Genomic DNA, 27254 nt, shown 5'->3' with positions numbered 1-27254 from the left:
CACCGCGCCGAGCTAATTTTTGTATTTTTAGTAGAGACAGGGTTTCACCATGCTGGTCAGGCTGGTCTCTGAACTCCTGACCTCAGATGATCCGCCCGCCTTGGCCTCACAAAGTGCTGGGATTACAAGCATAAGCCACCGCGCCCGGCCTCTTCTGCAATTTTATTTAAATCCCAAATACACTAGATCCTCTTACATGCTTCGAAGAACCAAAAAAAAAAAAAAAAAAAAAAGACATGAATTATCACAATGATTACCGAATTAATTGTAAATTTTTTATTTAAACTAGTCACAAAGGTATCATAGGTATGACTTACACCCAACGGGGACCAAAAGATGAACTAATGATTGGGTTGCAGAACGAAAGACAGAATTATCCACAACAATCTTGGGAAGACAACAGGATTGGCCAGGCCCATCCCAAGAGGTCCACGTCAGGCAGAGGCCCCGCCCACCGCGGGACCAAGCGGCTACGCCTTCCAAGCTTTCATCTGGGGCCGAGCCAGCGCTGAGGAAAGTCAAACGCCACATGGTTCCGAAGGTCCTGCAGGCTCTCGGGTCACACCCTACGGCCCTACAGCTGACACGCCAACGAAAGCTTCTGAACCGCCAACACCAAAACGGAAACACCGGAGCCACAGGGCGAGCTCGCGTAGGGCACGCTCCCGCGGGAGTGCTTCCGGGACAGGGGGCGGGGTCGCCGGAAGTGGCCGTCCGCCGTCCGCTGCTCGTTGTTTAAGCGGCTGACGGGAAGGAGAAGCCAGAGCTCTGGCGGCGCCGCGGGGCGGCAGTCAAGACCAGAGCCGGAGCCGTCACTCACCTCTGGACTAGCCTGAAGCGGAGACTACCGGCTGCGGAGCGGCGGGGCGAGACACTTGCTCGCCTTCTGACCCCATCATGTCGCGGGGCTCCATCGAGATTCCCCTCCGGGACACTGACGAGGTAAGTGTCGTGTATGGAGGCGGGTGGGGGCCGTGAACTTGTATGATCGCCCCCACCGACTTCGCTCGACTTCGTTTCTGAAGCGAAAGCATCCTCCTTCCCTAAGAGCCCTGATCAAAATCCCTGGCCAAGGTCTGATCATCTTCTTCTTCAGCTCCTGTGCCCTCTCGGGCAGGGAGCACCGCGTCTCTGCAGCCTCAGGGCCACTCGGAGAAGGAGTTCTTGAAAGTTCCTCTCCAGCCTATTCGTATTTGACAGTGCGCTACTCTTTTCCTAAACAACACGCGGGAGCAGAGGTGTGAGAGTACCCGATAAACTGTAAAACACCTCGCAGATTACAGAGGTGGGCTCTGATGTTACCGGGGTTTATATGCTGCTCAAGCTCGAGATCTTTCCCTGGGAATATATAGGAGGTCACCTCTTCTCCCTTAGAAACTCGAGTCTGTCATGGTGCACTATGTTCTCTACATCAACTCTCCTTCAGCGAGATAGCCCAAGATGTAGCCGCCCCTGTGTGCTGATAGAATTTAACCTCCTCTCGTTTACCTATGTCTCATTCATGGGTGGCCTGTGGCTTGTCTGAGTAAAGCTCTCAGCTTTGATGTTCAGTCTTCTTGTATATCTTATACTCTTATTTTTATTTTTTTGTTTGAGATATAATATTGAGGTATAAAATTCAGTGGTTTTTAGTGTATTCGCAAAGTTGTGTAGTCATTGCCTCTAACTCCAGGACATTTTCCTATTATTATTTTTGTGCTTACAGTCAGGACTGTCTGTTACACGCAGGTGCCACCTCCATGATTAATGTGTGCAGTGGCATTCAACTTTGCATGGCCTGTAGGGTCATGCATCTCAAGGAGTCAGACCTATGGCATGAGAGTCTCTAGGGTGCTTATCTGCACTTTACTTGGATTCTATGTTAAGTAGGATTTTGTTTTGTTATTTTTGAGTAAGCAGACCATTTCTAGCATTTTATAGTTCCAGTGATTTGGGGACAAGTAGCAGGGTTTGTTTGCTTCTCTGAGCTCGCTCTTTATTATAGTATAACCTATTTGTCATGTACTCCTTAAACATTAACATGTATTAGCTCAACCGTATTGAAAGTGAACACCTACTCTATGTATATGCATGTTGATTATATTCAAGAAAAGCAGCACAGATGAAATTTGAATTTTAAAGCGGAATAAGAGTTAAGACCTACATTTTGTATTTTAGGTCATTGAACTTGACTTCGATCAGTTACCGGAGGGAGATGAAGTTATCAGTATTCTGAAACAGGAACACACACAACTGCACATATGGATTGCTTTGGCGGTCAGTATTCATGTAGCAAATATTTTTTATTTGTTGACTAGGAAAATATGTAGTTTCTGTTTTCAGATATAGTAATAGCCAGCTTGGCTGCATGATAGATTAATTATACCATGTGTATGGAAATTAATTGTGTTAATAATTTATGAAACAATAAGGCCATTTTCCTAAGTGATATGCTACTCTACTGGTGAATTAGTGTATGTTGGTAAAGGCAAAATTCATTTAAGTACTACTCTATATTGAATATGTGATTATTTAGTGCTTGCTCAGTGAAGGCTGCCTTATGGTTTATAGACAAGCTGAAAAGAAGGGAAGTGCTTCTGTGTGAACATTGCTGCTTAACATTGTTTCCTATAATAATAAAACTTTTCCCTTAAAATATTCTAGAAAGTGATTAGGTTCCAGGAAAACCCCACAGAAGTTCTTTTGGGTGAAGTTTATCTCAGGCTTACATTTTTTGTCCTATTTAGTCTCCTTCAATGTGAATCTTACTGGAGATTCTCAAGAAAATCCAGTCAGAAAGCCTAAAATTCTATATCCTCTACTTGCCAGCATCAGCTGCATAATGATGTTTCCTTTTTATAGGAATAGGTAATATAAATGTTACAGTCATTATTCCTAAGGAGATGTGCCACATTGCTTTCATACAAACATACAGAAGAGTCTCCTAATATTGTCTTGAAGAATCAGAGAAATAGGTCTGGAATTGGGCTTACATCCCATGCTCAAGACTGCTCTAAGAGTTTCTTCCTTTTGGATGTGGATTTACAGAGAAGTATTTTCAGTGACAAGCAGTGCCTTCTTGACTTGAAGTGCCAAGTTTGCTTATTCAATGGAGACCAAGCCTCCTTGTCACACACATTTTTTAAAACCATGCGGTAATTTAGGGGTGTGTGTGTGTGTGTGTGTGTGTGTGTGTATATATATATATAAAATTTTTTTTTTTAAGTACATATGCCTTCCTTAACAGCACTTAAACAAAAATTAGAATATTGGAGGATTAGCATGGCACCTGTAGTAGAATAGATTAATGAAACATTGTGGGATATAGATTTTTATAGGGAAAAGAATGTAGGCTTTGGGGTTAGATCAAGTCTCTGCATGGCTGCTAACTAGCTATGTGACCTTAAACAAGTGATCTAACTTCTGAGCATATGTCCGCATTTAAAATATAGAGATGTTAGCATCTACCTCATAGAGTGGTTGTACAGATTAGAGAATATGTATATGAAATTCCTTTCATGGTATGTGACAAATAGTCAGTGGTTAATAAATGGTGGATATTCCACATAGAGACAGAGTCTCTCTATTTTGCCCAGGCTAGACTCAAACTCCTGGGCTCAAGCCATCCTGCCACTGCAGCATCCCAAGTAGTAGATTACAGGTGCATACCACCACACCTAGTGGATATTTCTTTTATTATTTATAAGTCAAACAGATGCCTAGAGAAGTTATTAAACAGGCCCAAATCACAGATAATTTTTGGTAGCTCTAGAACCAGAAGCCAAGTTTTCTATTTAGAATTCTTCATATCTTTCACTCTTGTTTTCTCTCTTAGGCTCCACTTGTCTGAAAATTTTAGTTAGAAATCAACTATTGCTAGATAAGTAGCAGATTTGGAACATTTTAAGTCACTCCAGTTTTTTAAACAGCTTTATTAAAGTCTAATGGATTTATAATAAATTGCACATATTTGACATTTACCATTTGATAAGTTTTATCATCTGTATATACCTCTGAAGCCGTCACCACAATCAAGGTTAATGAATACATCCATCACCTTCCAAAACTGTCCTCTGTACCACTCCCCACAAGCCCCCCACCCCACCCCAATCCCTGTGCCAGACAATCACTGGTCTGCTCTCTGACACTAGAGATTGTTTTATGTTTTCTAGAGTTTTATATAAATAGGATCACACAATATGTACTCTTTTTTTTGGTCTGATTTCTTTCATTCAGCATAATTACTTTGAGATTTATCCATGTTGTAGCATGTATTAATAGTTCATTCCTTTTCATTGTAGGATAGTATCCTTTTTATGGATACACCACAGCTTGTTTATCCATTCACCTGTTAATCAACATTTTGATTGTTTCCAGTTTTTTGTTATTACAAAAAAAGCTGCTATAAACATTTATGTACAACTTTTTATATGGACATATGCTTTAGTGATTCTAATTTGTTTCATTACCTATAGCTGGAATACTACAAGCAAGGAAAAACAGAAGAGTTTGTAAAATTGTTGGAAGCAGCACGTATAGATGGCAATTTGGACTATAGAGACCATGAAAAAGACCAGATGACTTGCTTGGATACATTGGCAGCGTATTATGTACAACAGGCTCGGAAAGAAAAGAATAAGGACAATAAAAAGGATCTTATTACACAGGCCACCTTATTGTACACAATGGCCGATAAAATTATTATGTATGATCAGGTAAAAATAAAGTCAAATTTCTTTCCATTTATGAAGGGGGGAAAAGCACATGAAAGCAAAATGTGTGTGAGAGCAGATTTTTTGAAAGAATTTTTCTTCAAATAACATGGTTGATAGAGTCAAAAAGAAGAAAGGTTCCTCATTAAAATTGGAATGCTTTGGTTTTTGTACTGTTTAAGTAATATGGGCAAATTTAGTACATAAAACTTGTACCAGTAATTTTATTATCTCCAGGTGAATTTCAAGGATATTTTAAGGAATTAAAATTTTTCTTTTGGTCATTGTTACTGGCGCAGAAGACTTACATTTCAGGATAATTTCTCATTTTGTAATTAAGAATTACTTGTTATTAGCTTAAGCACATTACATTTGATAGGGGAATTTGCACTGTGCTCCACCTCCTTGCTATTTGGTTTTCACTTTAGTGTTACACGTTCATGGTATATGGGGGTAAAGTCTAAGATAATACATTACTTTATAGAACCATTTGTTGGGAAGAGCCTGCTTTTGCCTCCTTGAGGGTGACAAAATGGATCAAGCTGATGCACAGTTTCATTTTGTACTCAATCAGTCTCCAAATAATATTCCAGCGCTTCTTGGTAAGTGATCTTTGGCAACATATTAGGAAACAATTGTTTTCAGCATATACCTATAATATATTTCTTTGTAATAGCTTCTTAATAACTCAGCTAGACAGCACAGTAGAAGAGCTTTATGTTGTTACAAATGAAATTAGCTACAACAAATATTGTTGAAATTGTGGAAATAAAATATATACCAGTTAAGAGTAATTATTATTTAGGCCAGGCACAGTGTGATTTCAGCACTTTGAGACCCTGTCTCGTTATACCTGTAATCCCAGCCCTTTGAGAGACTGAGGCAGGAGGATCACTTGAGACCAGGAGTTCAAGACCAGCTGGGGCAACATAGCAAGACCCCATCTCTACAAAAAATAATTTTTTCAAAAAAGAGTAATTGGTTATTCACTTCTGAAGAGCCAATAAGCAATCTCTACTTAGACAACTTCAAGCTATTTCAATTATTATTTTATAACATTTTTTAAACTGTTTTTAAGTTCAGGGATACAAGTGCAGGTTTGTTACATAGATAGACTTGTGTCATGGGAGTTTGTTGTGCAGGTTATTTCATCACTCAGGTATTGAGCCTAGTATCTATTAGTTATTTTTCCTGATCCTCTTCCTCCTCCCACCCTCCACCCTCCAAAAGGCCCCAGTTTGTGTTGTTCACCACTGTGTGTCCATGTGTTCTCATCATTTAGCTCCCACTTATAAGTGAAAACAGGCGGTATTCAGTTGTCTGTTCCTATGTTAGTTTGCTAACTTCATAACATTTCACATGAAAACAGGAAGTTTTATTTTTAGACATAAATTAATATACTTTTATGAAAAACGAATTTTTAATATGAAATTTTGTTCACTATTTTCAAGTATTTCTTACTGAGCGATGTATTTAACTTAGATAAGTTAGTGTAAAGCATAATAGACTTGTGGCCTTTAATCAGACACTATGTTTATTTTTAAAAATCTTTACAGGTAAAGCTTGCATTTCCTTCAACAAGAAGGATTACAGGGGAGCTCTTGCTTACTATAAGAAAGCATTGCGTACTAACCCAGGATGTCCAGGTAAGAGAAAAATTTATGTCCAAACTCTGTATGACCCAGCTTAAAACATTGAGGATTTGTCAGTTGCTTATGAAGTTAGTTATGAAAAGATATTGTTAGATTATTGAAGTGTCAGAATCATGATTTTTTTTTTTTTAGTGCTACGTTTGAGTCAAAAACTGGATGGTAAGGCCAGGTGCAGTGGCTCATGCCAATAATCCCAGCACTTGGTAGGCTGAGGCAGGAGGACCACTTGAGCCCAGGAGTTTGAGACCAGCCTGGGCAACGTAGTGAGACCCTGTCTCTACAAAAAATGAAAAAGTTACATCAGCATGGTGGCACACACCCGTGGTCCCAGCTCCTTAGGAGGCTGAGGCTGGAGGATCGCTTGAGTCTGGGAGGTTGAGGCTGCTGTGAGCCATGATTGTGCCATTGCGTTCCAGCCTGGGCAACAGAACGAGACCCTGTCTCAAGGGGAAAAAAAAATAGATAGGGGCTGGGCGCACTGGTTCATGCCTGTAATCGCAGCACTTTGGGAGGTTGAGGTAGAAGGATTGCTTGTTGGGCCCAGGAATTTGAGACCAGCCTGCACAACAAAGTGAGACCCCCGTCTCTATAGAAAATCAGCTGCACATGATAGTGTTTGTGGTCACAGCTACACAAGAGGCTAAGGCAGAAGGATTGCTTGAGCCTAGGCATTTGAGGCTGCAGTGAGCCATGTTCATGCCATGGCACTCCAGCCTGGGCAACAGAGCAAGACCCTGTCTCAAGAAAAAAAAAGTCTGGATAGTAGATTATAATATAATCTTTTTGCCCTATATTATTTTTCTTTCCGAAATGTCATTCATGTAGCAAATTTTTACTGAGTATGTGACAGGCACAGTTCTAAACCCTGAGAATGTAGCAATTAATCAAAGAGACAAAAGTTCCTACCCTCATGGAGTTCAGTTTTCAGTGGGCAAGATAAATAGTAAAATATGTATGATGTGTAAGCTACCAGTAAGAGCTAAGGAGAAGAATAAAGCAGAAAAAGGGTGTGAGAAGCATCAGGAGTTGCTTAGAAAGGATGACCAAGGAAACTCATCAGAGATAGTAACGTTTGTGTGAAGACCTGAAAAACAACCAGAAGCCAGGCAGATATATAGGAGAAGACCACTCCTAGAGAGGAAGCATAGAAGGTACAAAGGTCCAGAGGAAAGAGGAAAGTTTAAGGAAGAATAAGGAGGCCATTGTATCTGGAATGGAGAAAGAGGGGGGGTGAGAAGTAGTAAGAAATGGGGTCAAAACTATAACCAGGAACTGACTAATCACACAGGGCATCACAGATTATTGTAAGGACTTTAGCTTTTACACCGACAGAGACGGGAAGCCATTGGAGGGCATTGGGCAGAGGAGTGACATGATCTGACCTATATTTAAAAGGATTGTTGGAGCTTTGGGGTTGAGATTAGAGTGGGGCTCAAGGGGAGGGGGTCAAGGACAGAAGCAGGGAGAGCAGGAAGAAGGCATCTGCAGGCAGGCAGGTCAGAGGTGATTGTGGCTCACACTAGGGAGGTAATAGTGGAGTTGGTACAAGTGGTCAGATTCTACACATGTCTTGAAAGGAGAGCTGATGGAGTAGATATGATGTGTGAAACAGAGAGGAAGAGTCAAAGATAACTCCCTTGCACAAGCAATTGGAAAAGTAGAGTTATATTTTATTATATTTGGGAAATAGTTTAAGTGGAACTAGTTTTAGACATGAAAAGTTTGAAATACCTTTTAGACATATAAGTTGGCAAATTAAACAGTTCAAACTTAAAGCTTTTCGAGCTTTATCCTGAGCCTTGAGAAGAATGTGGCTATACAATCTGAGTCACGTGGCATGCAGTTGCAATTTCTGCCTTTTTTTTTGCTGTAAATAATTAAGATCAAATGGTGCCACAAATAAGACCCCCCTCACATGGAGCAATAAAATAATCTTTTTAGAATATAGCAATTTGTAACCAATCAAATTGCTGTAACATATGCACCTGGTGTTATATTTTAAAATGTTATAATCCTGCTAGAACTTCTCTGTTTCCCCCAAATAATTAAAACTTTAACTTTTTCACTTTGGAAAACGCTGATATCACTCATTTGGAATCAGTACTTTTCCAGTGGCCATTCTCACAGCTTGCACCCCAGTAAACTCTATACTTAATCATATTTTCCAAATCCCGTTATTTAAAATTGATGAAGAGCTCAGAAAGGCTGGAATTCAGGAAAGAGGTCTGGGCTGAGATCATCAACATATAGATAGTGTATAAAGCTGTGAATGAGTGCAAATAGAAAAGAGGTCTGAAGGTGGAGCCCTAGAGCACTCTGGCATTAAGAGATAAGGAAAATAAGGAAGAATCCACAAAGGAGACTGAAAAGATAATAGCCAGAGGTATAGGAGGAAAATAGGGTAAGTGCATTGTCCTTAAAAGCAAATGTAAAATGTTTCCAAAAGAAGATGATGACCAACAGTGTCAAATTCTGTTGTTAGGCCAAGTAAAATAAGGACAGAATTGATCATTGGATTTAGCAGCATACAAATCCATAGTGACCTTGATAAAAGCAGTTTTACTGGAATAGTGGGGTGAGAGCTTCACTGGAGTGTATTCAAGAGAAAATGGAAGGAAAGGAATTAGACATAGCAAGCGTAGCTAGATCTTTCTGGGAGTTTTGCTATCAAAGGAAGAACAGACATGATTGACAACTGGAAAGAGATATTCAAGAGAGGATTTTTATAAGATGGGAGAATGTTTATGTATAGATGAGAATGAATGATCCAGTAGAGAGAAAAAATAGGGGAGGGTTGCTGAAGCAGTATCCTTAAATAGATAAGAGGGCATCTAGTGACCAGTATGGCAATTGGCTTTAGATGGGAACTTGTTTGTGTTTTGGCATGGTCTTGAAATGAGGTGGCACATGTGAGCAGAGCTCTGAAGGGAACAATGGTATGTGCACATAATCAGTCACATTTAAGGTCTTAGTGGAACTTTTGTTCTCTGTTGAAAAATCATTCTTCAGTAATGAGAAATTGAAGATATGGTTAGCAGCGTTGTTAGAAGACAAGAAAAATACCAGTATTATAGTATTCTGTTCTATGGTGAGAAATGTGTCGGTGATAGGGGAGAGGGTTGGAACGTGGTATGATGTAGCCTCCAAGGAAAGCAAGTTTGTGATAGATCAAAAGATTTTATAGTGTAGTTATACTGAGGTTAATTTTGGGGATTTTGCAACTCACAAATAGAGAATGTTTAAGCATTTTTGTAATTGAACCCTAAAAAATGCCCTAGTTTAACAAATTGAATGACTTCATTTTATAGCGGAAGTTCGTTTAGGAATGGGTCATTGCTTTGTGAAACTTAACAAACTGGAAAAAGCTCGTCTGGCATTCAGCAGAGCCCTGGAACTCAATTCCAAATGCGTGGGAGCATTAGTTGGACTGGCTGTTCTAGAACTCAACAATAAAGAGGTATGTAAGTGAAAAAAGTATCTAGCTTCTAACTGCTTTGTCAAGCCCACAGCCTCTTACCTAAAACTCTCGGAGCCAGATGTGTCTTAGAAATTAAGACTACAGATTACAGAAAGGTACCTATACTTTGTAATGTATAATACCCAGTTATTGGGGCACTACCCCAAAAGCAAACTTACATTTGTGTGGCAAAATGATAGACTGTTCACACTAGTAGGATAGTGTTACAATTCAGGTAGTATTGCCACCAAATGAGTTTGCTCCAAGATTACCGAAAAAAAAAAAAAAAAATTTGTTTTTTAGAGCATTTAGATTTCAGAATCTCAGATAAGGGGTTGTAGACTTGTATATCAGTTTGGAATGCTTCCACTGCAAGTAACAAAAAACACATCTCAGTGCTTTAAACATAAGGGCTTTTACTGTTCACTAAACCAGTTGTCAAAGGTCTCAAATTTGATAGCTCCTTGTCATCAAACCTATGATTTTATATAATTCTGTCCTCCCTTCCTTAATGTGCAGCCTTTCTTCATCATGTCTGTCACCTCATAGTCACAAGATGGCTGCAGCATCTCCAGCTTCTCGTTAATTCCATTGATCTTATAAAGAGGGAGGAAAGGGAAAGGATAAAAAGGCATTCTCTTAGAGAAGCCTTGTCTTGTATTGAGAAGGAAGCTCTCCATTATGCTTCCCTTTATGTATAATTGTCCAAAACATGTATGCCCAGGTTTCTCAGCCTCAGTACTATTGACATTTTGGGCTGGATAATTCTTTGTTGTGGGGAACTGTCCCTTCCATTGTAGGATGTTTATTTTAACAGCATCCCTGGCCTCTACCCACTAAATGCCGGTAGCATTCCTCCAGTTGTGATAACCAAACATGACTTCATCCTCAGTTGAGAACCACTACCTTAGGCCAGAGGAATAGATTATCTGGACTGGTGTAGGTCAGTCATGATTCATGCCCCAGGCCTGGGGAAGAGGGGAAGGGAGCTTTCCTTCCTAAACTCAAAAGATTTTCACAGGCTACAAAATCTGGATTCTGTTAGCAGGATAAGTGATAAAATGGCTGTTGGGTAATCCACCAGTATCAGCCACATGAAGAAAACAGCTCGGTTCAATAAAACCAAAGGTGGTAAAGGCCAGGCATGGTGGCTATCACCTATAATCCCAGCACTTTGGGAGATCAAAGCAGGAGGGTTGTTTGAGCCCAGGAGGTCAAGGCTGCGGTGAGCTGTGTTCATGCCAATGCACTCTATCCTGGGCAACATGTGAGCTCCTGTCTGAAAAAAAATAAAAATGAATATAAATAAATAAAAACAAAGGTGGCTTTTTGTGGGAGAAGTAGGGGCAGGGACTAATAAAGTAGGTAAATCTCAAGCAAGAACTGAACAAGAAAATAAAAAGAGGGAAAAAAAAGTGACACACAAAAAAATTAAGGATTAAAAGGGAGATTTAATTACAAATGCAATACAGATATTTAAAAATCATAAGAGGCTTCTAATCTGTTTTAGTGTCTGATCTTAGGGTTTATAACCTTATTTCTTGTGACTGAAGAAAACTTTGAAAAGTGCTGATTTAGTATTGTTTTCGCTCCACCTTGTTGCAATGTTTTCTTTTAGGCTGATTCCATTAAAAATGGCGTCCAGCTTCTTTCCAGAGCCTATACTATTGATCCTAGCAACCCTATGGTATTGAACCACTTGGCAAATCACTTTTTCTTCAAAAAGGTAGAAATCATTTATTTTTAAATTCTGATTTTTGTTTTTCTATACTGCAATCGATATTTTATTTCTTTTTTAAACTTGGAAAGAAATTTGAAAATGTCAGATTTTCCCCCTTCCAAATTATAGAGTTTGTTGTATTAGTTACGTGGGGGTACATACGTTTGTTTATTCATTTATTTGCTTAATATTTATTGACCCCTACATACTGTACCCAACACTGTGGTGGTGATGCGGAGATGAGTAAAACATGGTTTCTGTACTCAGGGAGTTCAGTTTCATAGAAAAAGCAGCCATGTAAACAAATGTAAGTGTAAAAATAAAGGTTTCTACTCATTTATGGTAGAGAAATGAGGAAGTGGTCAGGTGGCTAAGGTGAATTTTCACCAAGGCTGCAGAGCTTTTGAACTAGGTTTTTAGGAAGAGGTCACCAGAGAGTTGAAAAAGGAAAGACACACATATCTATGAAATAGTATATAATATTTTTATGGTAGGCAATGCTTTGGATTCAGATAGTGGAGCATTTGTGTAATATCAGAATTTGGACATACTATGTAGGGAACAAGGAGTCACTGACGGTTTTGTTTATTTTGCATGTTGATCATGTTGTATTTTTTAAGTTGCCACTAATTCTGTAGAAGCAGTGGTATTTTAGGTTTCTTAAAATACTAAATCTACTGAGAGTAGTGGCTCATGCCTGTAATCCCAGCACTTTGAGAGGCTGAAGTGGGAGGATTGCTTGAGCCCAGGATTTCAAGACCAGCACAGGCAACATAGTGAGACCTCATCTCCACAAAAAATTTTAAAAATTAGCTGGACATGGTGGCACATACCTGTAGTCTCAGTTACTCAGAAGGCTGAGGTGGGAGGATCACTTGAGCCTGAGGGGTCGTGGCTGCAGTGAGCCATGGTGGCACCATTGCACTACAGCCCATGTGACAGAGTGAGACCCTGTCTCAAAAAAAAAAAAAAAAAAAGTGCATTTTATGAATTTACTTATGTAATCTTCACAGTAATTCTATGATGTAGGTAATCTTATTCCCATTTTGTGGATGGGTAAATTGAGGAAGAGTTAATAGTCTAAAGTCAATAATTCACTATGAAAGGAGCATATGTTTCTACAGCCAGAGAGAGTAAAGCACTGTGGTTAATAGCTATGTGACCTTAGACTAACCACAGTGCTTTACTCTCTGGCTGTAGAAACATACTACCCTTTCATAGTGAGTTATTGATTAGGCTATAACTGTTATAGCACTGAAAGGCAATTATTTATGGAGAAGATGGAAATGTATCTTACAGGTAAATGAAATGTTAGTCTAAGATAAAAGAGCTATGCAAGCTAGTCTTATGAGTTCACTCAGTTGACTTTCTGATCTTCGTTCAGGATTATAGTAAAGTCCAGCATCTGGCCCTCCATGCATTCCATAATACAGAAGTGGAAGCTATGCAAGCAGAGAGCTGCTATCAGCTAGCTAGATCATTCCATGTTCAGGTAATTTTATAACTTCTCTAAATGTGTAATCTTTTTACTTACGGTGTTTTAAGTCTTTCCAATACTTCTGTTCATATTCGTCTTGTTTTATTTTCATTCTTTAGGAAGATTATGACCAAGCTTTTCAGTACTATTATCAAGCCACACAGTTTGCCTCTTCCTCTTTTGTGCTCCCGTTTTTTGGTTTGGGACAAATGTATATTTATCGAGGTGACAAAGAAAATGCATCTCAATGCTTTGAGAAGGTTTTGAAAGCTTATCCTAATAATTATGAAACTATGAAAATTCTTGGCTCTCTGTATGCTGCCTCAGAAGATCAAGAAAAACGAGATATTGCCAAGGTACGTCTTTTTTTTAAAGTCTTAGCTGTTTACTGTTAGTTATCCCAAAACTTCCATTTCTCATTTCCTGTTATTGCTAGTAGAAATATGATATAAACAGTTTTGTTAGCTGAGCTTGTTCCAGTTTAGATAACAAACAATGGACTTATTAAACAAACTTAAATAGCCCCCACTTTTAATTTTGACAACCTATTCATGGAATACTTCAGCTTAACAATCTCTTTTATGCCAGGGCCATTTGAAGAAGGTCACGGAACAGTATCCCGATGATGTTGAAGCTTGGATTGAATTGGCACAAATCTTGGAACAGACTGATATACAGGTGTTTGAGTCATGTTTTTTAATCTCCCACATGATGTGTTTTTTGTAAGCCTGGTGTAGTGTTTCTCTTCCACTTATACCTTTTTCTGTCAATCATGATACAGGGTGCCCTTTCAGCCTATGGAACAGCAACACGAATCCTGCAGGAGAAAGTGCAGGCCGATGTCCCCCCAGAGATTCTCAATAATGTGGGTGCCCTCCATTTTAGACTTGGAAACCTAGGGGAGGCTAAGGTAGGAAAATAGAAATATTTCCTTCTTTTATACTGAATCAAGTTGAATGCACGGCTTTTTAAAAAGTGTATAAACTAAGTCTTTTAACAGTGTGATTTTTCTTTCTCATAGAAATATTTTTTGGCATCATTGGACCGTGCAAAAGCAGAGGCAGAACATGATGAGCATTACTATAACGCCATTTCCGTGACCACATCATACAACCTCGCCAGGCTATATGAGGCGATGTGTGAATTCCATGAAGCAGAAAAACTGTATAAAAACATCTTACGCGAACATCCTAATTATGTTGACTGTAAGGATTTTAAACTTCTTTATGTAATGAAATGCCTTCATTCCCACAAGAGCAGCAAAAATTTAGCCTGAAAAAAAATTTAGATTTGATAGTCAAAAATTTTTAAGGTTCTGATGTCCCCATTTCTCCAGGGCAGATTTGTGGCCTTAAAACAAAGGTGCAGTTTTACTTACATTTGTGCTATAAATAAGCAACTAAAACCAACTGGACCATATTTCAATGACTACGCTATCTTCAGTGGGTCAACTACTTTTGTTAGGCTTTTAACAACTCCTTGGCGTATTTGATAATGCATTTACCTTTGAAACATCCTGTTTTGATTTCATATGAACATTTTTGCAATGTTTATAGAGAAAGAGAAGTGCTTTTCCTTGAAATAATTATTACTAAAATGTCCTAATTTGAGTTTTGCAACCTATAGACTGTAAAATATGGAAAGCTTTTAATTAAAAAATAATTTAGGCCTGGCATAGTGGCTCATGCCTGGAATCCCAGCACTTTGGGAGGCCAAGGCAGGGGGATCACTTGAGTCCAGGAGTTCGAGACCAACCTAAGCAATCCCAATAGCGAGATCCCATCTTTATATTTTAAATAATAATAATTTACATAGGGTACTTAATTTTATTTGTATGTATGAGGGTTTTTTGGTTTTGTTTTTGTACTTTCTTTAAAAAGAACCTAAAGCATGATGTTTTCACTCTAGTAAATCAGGAGCTTTTTGTGTGTGTGTGTGTGTGTGTGTGAGATGGAGTCTTGCTCTGTCACTCAGGCTGGAGTGCAATGTCATAGTCTCGGCTCACTGCAATCTCTGCCTCCCGGGTTGGTGCGATTCTCCTGCCTCAGCCTCCTGAGTAATTGGGATTACAGGGGCCCACCACCACGCCCAACTAATTTTTGTATTTTTAGTAGAGATGGGGTTTTGCCACATTGGTCAGGCTGGTCTCGAACTCCTGACCTCAGGTGATCTGTCCACCATGGCCTCCCAAAGTGCTGGGATTACAGGTGTGAGCCACCATGCCCGGCATATCGGGAGCTATTAACTTAGTGCCTGTCATGCTGTTATGGATGCAAAAGTGATTTAAAATAAGCAAGATTTCAGTTGAATGCCAGACTGAATTTGAATTGATTTGATAGGCAGTAGTGAACCATTATTGGTTTCTTTAGAGAAGTGACATTTCCTAGAGAAAACAACAACTTACATTTGTGTAGCACTTCACTGTTATTTAATGGAAGAACCCCAGTTAGAGCCCAGGTCTTCTAAGCAGTAATACCTATTCATCAGACTTTCACTATTTTGCCATATTACAAGCAGCTTTTTTTTAAAAAGGTAACTGACAATGGTGTGCATTGGAGAGAAATTAGAAATGGGCCAGTTCCAAGCTTTTTAAATAACTTAGCTTGAGATAAGGACTTAGACCAGGGACCTAGAATTGGGAGTGGAGTGGCAGAGGTAAGTCTTAGATTTCAGACAGTAAGTCTAGTTGGTGACAAAATTATTCTTTAACTTGTTGGATTGATGATTGATTATTGACCTTTGGGACTTTTATGTTTCTTGTATGGCTGTATTAATGAAAAAAATTTGTTTCAAAAGTACGACTTTAAAATTATGATACTTTATAGCTAATATTTGGGATATAAAAACTTTTAAATATGTTTTCAGGCTATTTGCGCCTAGGAGCCATGGCTAGAGACAAAGGAAACTTTTATGAGGCTTCAGATTGGTTTAAGGAAGCTCTTCAGATTAATCAGGTTGGTAATATTAACTCTTAGGTTTGAGAAATAATTATTTTCACTTTTCCTTCCCCATAAATCAGTTTTTCCTTTTAATGGCTACATCTTCCTGGTTTTGCCATCTTTTTGTTTTGTTTTGTTTTCATTCACTCGTTAGATACTAAAGAATGTATTAGGTTGCATTATTAATCATGTTATAAATAGGGACCATGTTTTTTATATAAATCTTTCCTATTGTCTTCCTTATTCTTTCTTCCCTTCCCCCATCCTGTCCCTTCACTCCACTTCAACAAATGTGACCTGGCTCCTGTGTTTACTCTAGTTTACTTCACTTTCAGTTTAGTTAGTACCATATGAGAGAACTTTATAGAATCATAGTATCTTAGGATTTTGGATGGAACCATAGAGGTCATCTAAACGTTTTGAGGGCCCACAAAAAGAAATAGATTTCACATCATAGCCTAGTACACACAAATGTGTATGTAGACAAACAACTGAAATGAAAGTTTCACAAATCATTATTTGCTTTTGCCAATGGACGACACACTGATATTTTTACTTTATTCCATTCTGTTGCATTTACTATGCAGATAACTGAATACTAACTAAATTGATTTTACAACTCACTAATGGGTATCAACTCTCAGTTTGAAAACCACTGTTATGTGGGAGTCTACAACAAGAAGTGTGTATTTTCAAACAATTTTTTAATGATTTAACAATTTTTGTAAATCATTTTCAGGCTTCTGCAGCTGTAGATTCTCATTGTGAATCCCTTGCTTGCTCATGCATAAGTGTATTTGCAATACCAAATATACAGGTTTAGTATTTTTGCCTGTTAGTGATGGTTTCACATGTGTAACGTTTTGGTTGAGATTTTAAATGGTGGACGAGTACTATGGATGTGAATGTGGGGAAGTAATTTTAATCTTACGTAATTGGTCACAAGGCCTAATTTGCAGTAAGTATTGCTGTTTTATTTAACAATGCCTTGTTGCTTTGTATGCATTAATGTTTGGATGTAAAGATTGTGTGTCTATCCAACAGGGAGCCACAGTATTTAAATTGACCAACCTAATGTTACAACTACTTTGAGGTGGCCAAATGTAAACTGAAAGCCTTAATTAAAGTGGTACAATTTTGTATAACTTAGCATCAGTAGTTCAATAAATTTGGATTGCCATGCAAAAAAAAAAAAGAAACAAAGAAAAGAAAGAAAACCACTGTCATAATATAGCTTGTAAACCTCTTCAGTAATCAACTGTTGTGGGAAGATGATTGATCTATCTCAAACTAAACTGCAGATTTTCCTTCTTCATATATGTATGTTTCAGGATCATCCAGATGCTTGGTCTTTGATTGGCAATCTTCATTTGGCAAAACAAGAATGGGGTCCCGGACAGAAGAAGTTTGAGAGGATATTAAAACAGCCATCCACACAGAGTGACACCTATTCTATGCTAGCCCTTGGCAACGTGTGGCTCCAAACTTTACATCAGCCCACCCGAGATCGAGAAAAGGTAATCTCTTTTTGTCCTTTTAAACAAAACTGATACTCTACTTTCTTGTTTGAATCTTAAGAGTGCTTGTTTCTATAGGAAAAGCGTCATCAAGATCGTGCTTTGGCCATCTACAAACAAGTACTCAGAAATGATGCAAAGAATCTGTATGCTGCCAATGGCATAGGTGATTATAAAACTTGAGTACCTATAACAATTTGTCTTAAATGAGTACTTTCAGAGGAATGTTTGTAAATCAGAATTTTTCTTAAAATGTGATGAATGTAGTTGTTTTAAAATATAATTTTTAGTTGTTTTTCTGGCTCCAATTAGAAAATTCTTAAGTGTGAACCTTTTTATATCTTTAGGAGCTGTTTTGGCCCACAAAGGATATTTTCGTGAAGCTCGTGATGTATTTGCCCAAGTAAGAGAAGCAACAGCAGATATTAGTGATGTATGGTTGAACTTAGCACACATCTATGTGGAGCAAAAGCAGTACATCAGCGCTGTTCAGATGGTAATAGCTTCTCTTTCAAGATATTTTTATATCTTGTTCGTTGTTGAGCAGATATTTTCTTAGCCATTCTGGCCCTGTCATGGAACTGCATGCTATCTCTTGTGATACTGTGTCTATTTAGAGATTTATAATTATATAATGCTAAGGCCAGGCTTTGGTATCCAGACAGAGATGGAAGTCCTGGTTCCACCATTAATTACATGCCTCAGGCAAAGGACATCCCTTCTGAGCCAGTTTTCCTATCTATAAAATGGAGATAATTGTACCCTAACTTCATAGAATTGTGTGAGGATCCAGTATGAAAACTGCTTGGCACTAGCATGCCTAGCATATTAGTAATACCCAGTAAGTAGTAGGATTTAATATTAATTTGTGTATTCAGTTTCTGAAACTGAACTGTGAGTTTCAGAAAGGTTAAATGACTTATTTAAAAGAAAACGGGCCAGGCATGGTGGCTTACACCTGTAATCCCAGCACTTTGGGAGGTCGAGGTGGTCGACGCGGATGGATGATGAGGTCAGGAGTTCAAGACCAGCCTGGCCAACCTGGTGAAATCCTGTCTACTAAAAATACAAAAATTAGCTGGGCATGGTAGCACGTGCCTGTAATCCCAGCTACTGGGGAGACTGAAGCAGGAGAATTGCTTGAACCAGGGAGGCGGAGGTTGCAGTAAGCCGAGATCGCACCACTGCACTCCAGCCTGGGTGACAAAGCAAGACTCTGTCTCGGGAAAAAAAAAGAAAGAAGAAAACAGGGATAAGATTTAATGACTGTAGGATTTTTTTTATGCTTACATTTGTTGAGTGCTTGAGTTTGAAATAAAAGTCATACTCAGCATCCATAACATTAAAAAGTAAAAAGGATCTTCGGCTCTCTGGGATATATTATGGTCAGAAAGGAAAAGCTTACAAAAAGTAGAAGAAAAGAGCAATCCAGGCTCTGAGAAGTGGTTTACCTTTTTCTAAAATGGGTGGGTTATCATCAGTATTCAGAGTACTGGAAAGTCGATAATCACAGAAACTCACAGAACCCAGATTGTATATGGTAGCTTCAGAGGCTGTGTTTTGTGAGGTTGGCCTTCCTGATCTGCTGAATGATAATGTTGCCTTTTATAAATGCAAATTACTAGGGATATTCAGGAAAAACCTGTCTTAACCATTTTTCATGAAAAAGGTCTTACCTATGACAAGAGGTATTACATGGTCAAAAAGTACTATGTTCATGTCACAAATAACACTAGTATTGTATTGGTTTTACCAAGAAGTTAACAATCAGAACCGTAAGACTCCTTGTACTCATTGCCAGTAGGTATGTTCTGCCAATTGTTAAGAAAGGTATAGACAGTAAAACCCAAAGGACACAGGTATATGATTTCTAGTCAGTGGTCAATAAGCTGATTCTAGATAGTATTGCTAAAAATGTGAAAAAGGCTTTCCAATCTGTTTACCCCTTCTTTCAGTGTTGGTCCACATTTCAAATGGAAAGAAATCATTTCAAGCATCTAGTTTTTCTAATGGTCAGATTTTTATGTTATCAAAATGTATCCTGATGAATGTCAAAAATCATTCCCCAAGTTATTCTTTGGAATTAACCAAAGGGTAAAATACCTTTTTACAGAGCTTTAAAATTGCAGTGCCATTTTGCTACAAAATGAAAATGTCATTTATTCTTTGTTGTGTTTTAATTAACTTTTTTCTTTTTTTGTAGTATGAAAACTGCCTCAGAAAGTTCTATAAGCACCAAAACACTGAAGTTGTGCTCTATTTGGCACGGGCCCTCTTCAAGTGTGGCAAGTTACAGGAATGCAAACAGACTTTGCTAAAGGTAAAAAGGAGAGCTATTATTCCCATCCATTTCTGTGCTACATTGTATTTTTTAATTCTTTGTTATGCATATTCACATACCTACTACTTAATAATACCCTGCTGTCTAAAATCCTTTTCATGTCACTTGACCATATGAAATATTTATTTTTTATTCACAGGCTAGACATGTGGCACCCAGTGATACAGTTCTTATGTTTAATGTGGCCTTGGTCCTACAAAGATTAGCTACCTCTGTCCTGAAAGATGAAAAAAGTAATCTGAAGGAAGTACTTAATGCTGTGAAAGAACTGGAGCTTGCACATAGGTAAAGATTTTGTAGAAACAACCTATTAAATGCTTTGTTTGGTCTATGACCATACCATCTTGAACGCTCCCGATTTTGTCTGAAATACTTTGTTTGTTTAAAGCCATTTGTCTCAAGCTGCTGAAAATCACTTACTTCTAAAGGTGGTCTATTAGAATCATTCCAGCAATAGTTAAGCCAAAGCAGACAGCTGCTGCCACCAGGTGGTGCCAAACTATAGTCAGGATCCTGCCAGATTTGGATCTTGTCGCTCAATCTGTAGGACTGGCTGGCTAGCTTTGCAAACTTGCCATAGATTTTTCATTAATCTGACAGTCATGTGACCCAGCATTTTACACATGTGAAATTTTTTAGACACTTAACGTTGGTTTTCCATTTTACACCAATGTGTCTTTTAATGGGATGTTGATTTTCATTGAACTAGGATTCAGGTTTTGCCTCTTAAATAATGCTTAATAGTTTTATTCAGTTCAGCTCAAAATTTATTTAACCATATAGTATTTATATGGTGATTCAGTGTGTGGTGAAATTAAAACCTGTCATCTCTTCAGGTTTTGTCCAACTTTATTTGTATTCTTGTTTAACAATTCTTGCCTTACCTGGTAAATTATAAGTGCTTTCATGGCCTGAGCCCCCTAACCTCCATCCTGACATATTTAGTAAATTTCATGTTTAGTAAATAGTCGTTGCTTGAATTGATTTGTGGTTATTTGTGAATTTACTGATAATATTAAATATAACTTAGACCATCTTGATGAACGTGTCTATTAAATGTAATGAGTGGCATAAATTTGTGTAAATCAGTTAATATGCAAACCTATTCTCAGATTTTGTAGAACAGATTAAATTTTTTAAGGGCTTTATTTCATTACAATCTCTTTTTTTTAAAGTATTTTTTCATTTCATTTAGATACTTCAGTTATTTGAGTAAAGTGGGAGATAAAATGAGATTTGATTTGGCCCTTGCTGCTACAGAAGCCAGGTAATGTTACTATTTATGGAAGGTGACTTTGGGTGAGGCAGTGATATTTGCATGGGCTGGGAAAGTGACACAGTAGGGAACAGAGGTTCCTGACCTTCCACAGGTCAGTCTTTCACACTTCTCTTGGGGACTTTGTAATCTTTACCAGGATTTTTTCCTTTGAGGGAACTGGGCAAATTGCCTTAGAACAAGTACTTGAGTTGTGGGGGAAATACTTTTCTATTTTACTTATGTCAGCTGTGTCAGCCTAATCAAGATAAAATTCACGACTCTGAGTTATATGGAAAGATAATGTTGGAAATCTTTCTAGCTGTGCTTTCAGAGGACATTTATAGTTTGGAAACTTAACATAGTTGGCAGTATTGGCTTATAATAAACTAAGTTAATTTTGCTAATTAATACTTCATACATTGGTATAGTGTGGGATGTGTAATGCAAAAAATAAATTATTTTTTTTGACTGGGTGCAGTGGCTCACACCTGTAATCCCAGCACTTTGGGAGGCTGAGGTGGGCAGATCACCTGAGGTCAGGAGTTCGAGGTCAGCGTGACCAACATGGAGAAACCCCATCTCTACTAAAAATACAAAATTAGCCAGGCGTGGTGGTGTACACCTGTAATCCCAGCTACTCAGGAGGCTGAGGTAGGAGAATCGCTTGAACCCGGGAGGCAGAGGTTGCGGTGAGCCAAGATGGCACCATTGCACTCTAGCCTGGGCAACAAGAGCAAAACTCCGTCTCAAAAAAAAACAAAACAAAACATTTTTTTAAAAAAAAGACTTCACATAGATCAGCTAATGGTCCTGCTTCAGATTTTTTAATTTGTGTAAGGAAAATAGATGTGCTGAGTTTTTCAATATAGTAGTTGCATTCATGTTTCTCTAAACCTGAAATGTTCTAGGCAGTGTTCTGACTTACTGAGCCAGGCCCAGTACCATGTGGCCCGGGCACGCAAACAAGATGAAGAAGAGCGGGAGTTGCGGGCCAAGCAAGAGCAAGAAAAGGAACTGTTAAGGCAGAAACTTCTTAAAGAACAGGTATCTTGTATTTTCCAGTTATACTGGAATTAATTGTGTGCATGCATACACTTTGTATGTTTAAAAAAAAAGTCCTCTGCCAGGTGTGGTGGCTGACGCCTCTAATCACAACACTTTGGGAGGCTGAGGTGGTTGGAGGGCAGCTCACTTGAGGTCGGGAGTTCAACACTAGCCTGGCCAACATAGTGAAACCCTGTCTCTACTAAAAATACAAAAATTCGCCAGGAGTGGTGGCACACACCTGTAATCCCAGCTACTTGGGAAACTGAGGCAGAAGAATCACTTGAACCTAGGAGGCCAAGGTTGCTGTGAGCCGAGATTGCACCACTGTACTCCAGTCCAGGCAACAGAGTGAGACTCCATCTCAAAAAAAAAAAAAAAAAAGAAGTCCTCTACTTAGAATGGTAGCCATTAATTTTTCATCATAAGAAAATTTTCAGTGCTGTTTCTTTTCTACCATTTTTCCTCATAGGAAGAGAAACGTCTCAGAGAAAAGGAAGAGCAAAAGAAACTTTTGGAACAGCGGGCCCAGTATGTGGAGAAGACCAAAAATATTCTTATGTTTACTGGTGAGACTGAAGCAACAAAAGAGAAGAAAAGAGGTGGTGGTGGTGGACGGGTAAGATATAATTCCTGCTAGCACGAGTGACCTCAGTCTCTGTCTTTTGGCTTTGAGAAATGAGGATAATTGGTTAAATTCCTTCTGTACTTACTAGTTTTGACTTCCTCTTTTGTTAAGAGACAGTCTTCCAACACAGAGAATGATTTCAATGGTATCCAGTATTTAGCAATGCATTCCAAGGTTAGCTAAGTATATTTTACCTTGTAGTTGTCTTTTAAATAGTTGATTTTTGCAAAGTTTTAACCGGTTGAGACTTTTATCTCAATTAGAAGTCTTTAAAATATGGGCCTAGCCAAGAACCTTTTCCACGTGACTTAGTAAAAGATCCTTCATTCGGGCCAGACACAGTGACTCATGCCTGTAATCCTAGCACTTTGGGAGGCCGAGGTAGGCAGATCACTTGAGGTTAGGAGTTTGAGACCAGCTTGACCAACATGGTCCATATCTCTACCAAAAAGTACAGAAATTAGCTAGGTATAGTGATGCATGCCTGTAGTCCCAGCTACTCGGGAGGCTGAGGCACAAGAATCACTTGAACCCAAGAGGCAGAGGTTGCAGTGAACCGAGATTGCCCCACTGCACTCCCACCTGGGCAAAAGAGTGATACTTATCTCAAAAAAAAAAAAAAAAAAAAAAACCCTTCATTGTCAAATGACTGATAGGATATGGCCCCTTTCTGTACCTTAGCATTCTAACCACATTCCACCAACCACAAAATAACTAACTGTAGGCTTGTTTGGATTTTAGCGTTCTAAGAAGGGAGGAGAGTTTGATGAATTTGTCAATGATGACACTGATGATGACCTACCTATATCCAAAAAGAAGAAGAGAAGAAAGGGTAGTGGCAGTGAACAAGAAGGTGAAGATGAGGAGGGTGGTGAGAGAAAGAAGAAAAAGAGGAGAAGGTAATGTCATCATTAATGTGTTTTAAGTAACCTCGTAAAAGTGGTGAAAGACCTTTTACCTTCTGAATCTTTTGATGTTTAGAATTTATGAACACTTGATCCAAACAGTGAAGCTTTTTGTGCCCCTACTTCCTACTTTAATCCTAAGATAGACCCCAGTACAAAATCCACTGAGTACCTAGGATTTCCATACATCTCCACAGCTTTCCTTCTAAGAGCTACAAGTTAGTCATAATTGCCTTTCTTGTGTCTCTAAATATTTATTGGAAAACTTGTGATTTAGAATAAGACCTGGATTGTGTCCACACTAACTGTGCATGTGCAATGTTGGAAAAATCACTAAGCTTCAGTTTCCTCTCTGTCGTTGGTAACAGCAATGCCTACTTCATGGTTTTTGCTCAATGCATAAGATGTGAATGTGTGTGAAAGCACCTTTAAAACCGCTCAGTGTTCTCTGCTGTTAAGATCAAGGATGCCCTACCCATTTCTTATGTGGAGGTGCCTCCTAAGCTAATTTGTCCCTCTCTTATTGTGCTATCCTGTCCAGGAACCTCCATTCAGCTATCTTACCCCTAGACTGCCCTTCCCAACCCTTGGCCGACTGTATTTGGGAAAGAACCTGATAATTCATTAAGACACAGACTTGTGAAATTGAAGCAGTGGTGAGGATATTAGTAGCAGGCCTGGAATCAGTAGTTGGGAAAGAAGGAAGAGGAGGGGAAAGATGTTGAAGTCTGGAGCCTGTGTCTTTTCTCATGTTCTCTATCACTCCACCAAGTGCAAGATTCAAATGCAAATTAATGAGACCTCAGCAGTGACTAAATTAATCAGCAGACATTGCATAAATACATCATTTTACAGATTTCTGAGCCACGTGCAGCAAGAGTAAGTTATATCTTCTGCCCTTGAGGAGTGTACAGTATGATTGAGGACAGCACCCATATAGAAGAGGATTCAGAATGAATAATAATTTAATGGCAAAGTAGTCTGGAACTTTATAGGTAGGCTCTTGACAAACTCTCTTTTGGTGTTCACTATTTAAGACTTCCGAAGGGAGAAGAAGGATCTGATGATGATGAAACAGAAAATGGCCCCAAACAGAAAAAACGACGTCCACCAAGAGCAGAGAAGAAAAAGGCTGTAAGTTTATAGTACTGTGTTTTTCTGTCCCCTAGTAGACATGAAAGATTGCACTAGAATACATTCTTTCCTTGCAGCTTTCTCAAGCACGAATGCTTGTTTTCAAAGTTCATCAGTGGCTGTTTGATTGTATCATTGTAATGCAAACCCAGTTTAACAAGATGGCCTAATGTAAGCGTCTTGACAGATTTATTATGTTTGACATTCTTTAGCCCAAGCCAGAACGTCTGCCTCCATCAATGAAGGGAAAAATAAAATCCAAAGCCATAATTTCATCAAGTGATGACTCTTCGGATGAGGATAAACTTAAAATTGCTGATGAAGGGTAGGATATTTTCTCTTTGTAAATTCTTCTCATGATGTAGATAAATCAAAAGTGATTACTAATCTGCCTGTCTATACTAGAAAAATATACTTTTCTTTCTTTTTATTTACAAATAATAAGAGGGGTGGGGACAGACTTGAAAATTGGAGGAAATAGATAACTGGGAGTGTTGCTGTGCCGAAATGTCTTCTCCGCAGCTTCTTAGAATCTGAGAGCTGGAAGAAAGTTTAACTTGTCATTTTGTCCTACTACATCTTTTCTCTCAAAGAAGAAAACCTTTTTTGAAATCTCATTTCTTCATAGATATTAGCTGAAATTTCCTAGATGACACCCTTCTAAATGAAATGTATCATTTTGCTGCCCTACTGTTGACATACTAAAAGTGTTACAGGTAGCCAAGTCCTGGTCATATGGAGATAGGCTATTTCTTTTTATTTATTTGTTTATTTATTTATTTATTTTTGAGATGGAATTTTGCTCTCGTTGCCCAGGCTGGAGTGCAATGGCACGATCTTGGCTCACCACAACCTCCACCTCCTGGGTCCAAGCGATTCTTCTGCCTCAGCCTCCCGAGTAGCTGGGATTACAGGCATGCGCCACCACACCCGGCTAATTTTGTATTTTCAGTAGAGACAGGGTTTCTCCGTGTTGAGAGAGAGCCTATTTCTTGACTGTTTCCTCCCCTGTTGTGCAGTGGTAAGTCAACAGTACCTGCTCCGTGGAGGACTTATCCTAGACTCCTTCCGCGAGGCTCTTCTTTAGTTCATGGCCCACCCAGTGAAGCATAAAATCATTTGTCCTAAACTTGCCCCTCAAGCTCAAGTTGTCCCCCATTTGGATTTCTCAACCAGGTCTCTTAATACTGTACTACACTGTGTTCTTCTGTAGCCATCGTTTTCATTTATTCATTCAACAGACATTTGAACATCCAGTGTGTGAGATAGTATAAGTGCTGGTAATACAGAGAGAAAAGATAGGCCCATAAATTCTCCAAGGAATTTCTGCTTCAGAGGCAGTGGAGAAGAACAGATAAACCAAAACCATGTTGTAGACTGGGTGCAGTGGCTCACACCTGTAATCCCAGCACTTTGAGAGGCCAAGGTGGGTGGATCACTTGAGGTCAGGAGTTTGAGACCAGCCTGGCCAACATGGCGAAACCCCATCCCTACTAAAAATACAAAAGTTAACCAGGCATGGTGGTGTGTCCCTGTAATCCCAGCTACTAGGGAGGCTGAGGGACAAGAATCGCTTGAAACCAGGAGGCAGAGGTTGAAGTAAGCCGTGATGGCACCACTGCACTCCAGTCTGGGCGACAGAGACTCTTGTCAAAAACAACAACAACAACAAAAAACCCACATTATAGTTGGATTAATGTTATCATGTAAATTTGCATTATTGCTCTCCAGGAACCATACCTAGTCTTGAGTTTGGGTGATGGTAGGAGTTGTAAGAGATGTTTTTTTCCTAAAAGAAAGGGTGTTTGAGTTGAGTCTTAGAAGAATTGGGATTCCTGAGGCAGAGGTTAGCATGTTGAGGAGGCTAAGGCTTCTGGTGGAGATTGGACTCATAGGGTGGTAATCTATAAAGAACCAGATTTGCAGTTCTGGCCAGGTGAGGTGGCTCATGCCTATAATCCCAGCACTTTGGGAGACTGAGGCAGGAGGATCACTTGAGGCCAGAAGTTTGAGACTAGCCTGGGCAACACAGTGAGACTCCATCACTACAGAAATTTTATAAAAACAAAATAAACAAAAACAAAAAAGATCTGCAGTTCCCTTTTTCTCTGAAGGCACCGGCTGACACATCTGGATTGTTTTTCTGTAAAGCACTGTTTAGCCCTTGTCCCCATGGTGTTATCCAGGTCTGTTTAGAGACGTGCATGATCAGTGTAATGAAATACATGGTTTTCAAAGACTGAGCACTGTTAAATGTGTTGGCAGAAAGGTCCATTGTGAGATGCTGAGTGGCTTCCAAATCTGTACCTGAGGTCAAGGCCAAGTTTGTTTGAGCCACTTGCATCAATTAAGCTTTGTCCTGACCATCATAAAGTGTGTTTGCTTATTTGGCGAGATGGAATGGAGTGAATTGGATCCCAGGGAAGACCCACAGGTCTTTAATATGTATACAGAAAGAGAGTAATATATTTCACCTCCCTCACCGTTCCTA

General features: G+C 39.0%; 1 protein-coding gene across 2 annotated transcripts in view; it reads left to right on the top strand.

The window, feature by feature from the left end:
• The first annotated feature begins 269 nt into the window (after window positions 1-269).
• The window catches only part of CTR9 (CTR9 homolog, Paf1/RNA polymerase II complex component), a 28891-nt gene continuing 1906 nt past the window's right edge, over window positions 270-27254 (top strand). The window contains exons 1-24 of one of the 2 annotated variants that reach the window (XM_025356957.1): window positions 270-942; window positions 2158-2256; window positions 4455-4694; window positions 5176-5293; window positions 6248-6337; window positions 9652-9800; window positions 11419-11526; window positions 12905-13012; window positions 13117-13353; window positions 13586-13675; window positions 13779-13907; window positions 14019-14202; window positions 15863-15951; window positions 17268-17453; window positions 17532-17619; window positions 17801-17949; window positions 19657-19773; window positions 19934-20079; window positions 20990-21061; window positions 21961-22096; window positions 22569-22715; window positions 23466-23623; window positions 24667-24763; window positions 24976-25088. In XM_025356957.1, coding sequence (XP_025212742.1) covers window positions 898-942; window positions 2158-2256; window positions 4455-4694; window positions 5176-5293; window positions 6248-6337; window positions 9652-9800; window positions 11419-11526; window positions 12905-13012; window positions 13117-13353; window positions 13586-13675; window positions 13779-13907; window positions 14019-14202; window positions 15863-15951; window positions 17268-17453; window positions 17532-17619; window positions 17801-17949; window positions 19657-19773; window positions 19934-20079; window positions 20990-21061; window positions 21961-22096; window positions 22569-22715; window positions 23466-23623; window positions 24667-24763; window positions 24976-25088 — 3095 coding nt within the window. In that variant the 5' untranslated portion in view covers window positions 270-897. The remainder of the gene's footprint in view (window positions 943-2157; window positions 2257-4454; window positions 4695-5175; window positions 5294-6247; window positions 6338-9651; window positions 9801-11418; window positions 11527-12904; window positions 13013-13116; window positions 13354-13585; window positions 13676-13778; window positions 13908-14018; window positions 14203-15862; window positions 15952-17267; window positions 17454-17531; window positions 17620-17800; window positions 17950-19656; window positions 19774-19933; window positions 20080-20989; window positions 21062-21960; window positions 22097-22568; window positions 22716-23465; window positions 23624-24666; window positions 24764-24975; window positions 25089-27254) is intronic. The other variant, XM_025356958.1, reaches the window with a different exon arrangement.

The sequence above is a fragment of the Theropithecus gelada genome, chromosome 14, assembly GCF_003255815.1.
Source record: "Theropithecus gelada isolate Dixy chromosome 14, Tgel_1.0, whole genome shotgun sequence".
NCBI classification, from domain to species: Eukaryota; Metazoa; Chordata; class Mammalia; order Primates; family Cercopithecidae; genus Theropithecus; species Theropithecus gelada.
Note: the sequence above shows the minus strand (reverse complement) of the source record. Positions and strands in the feature narration are given on the sequence as shown.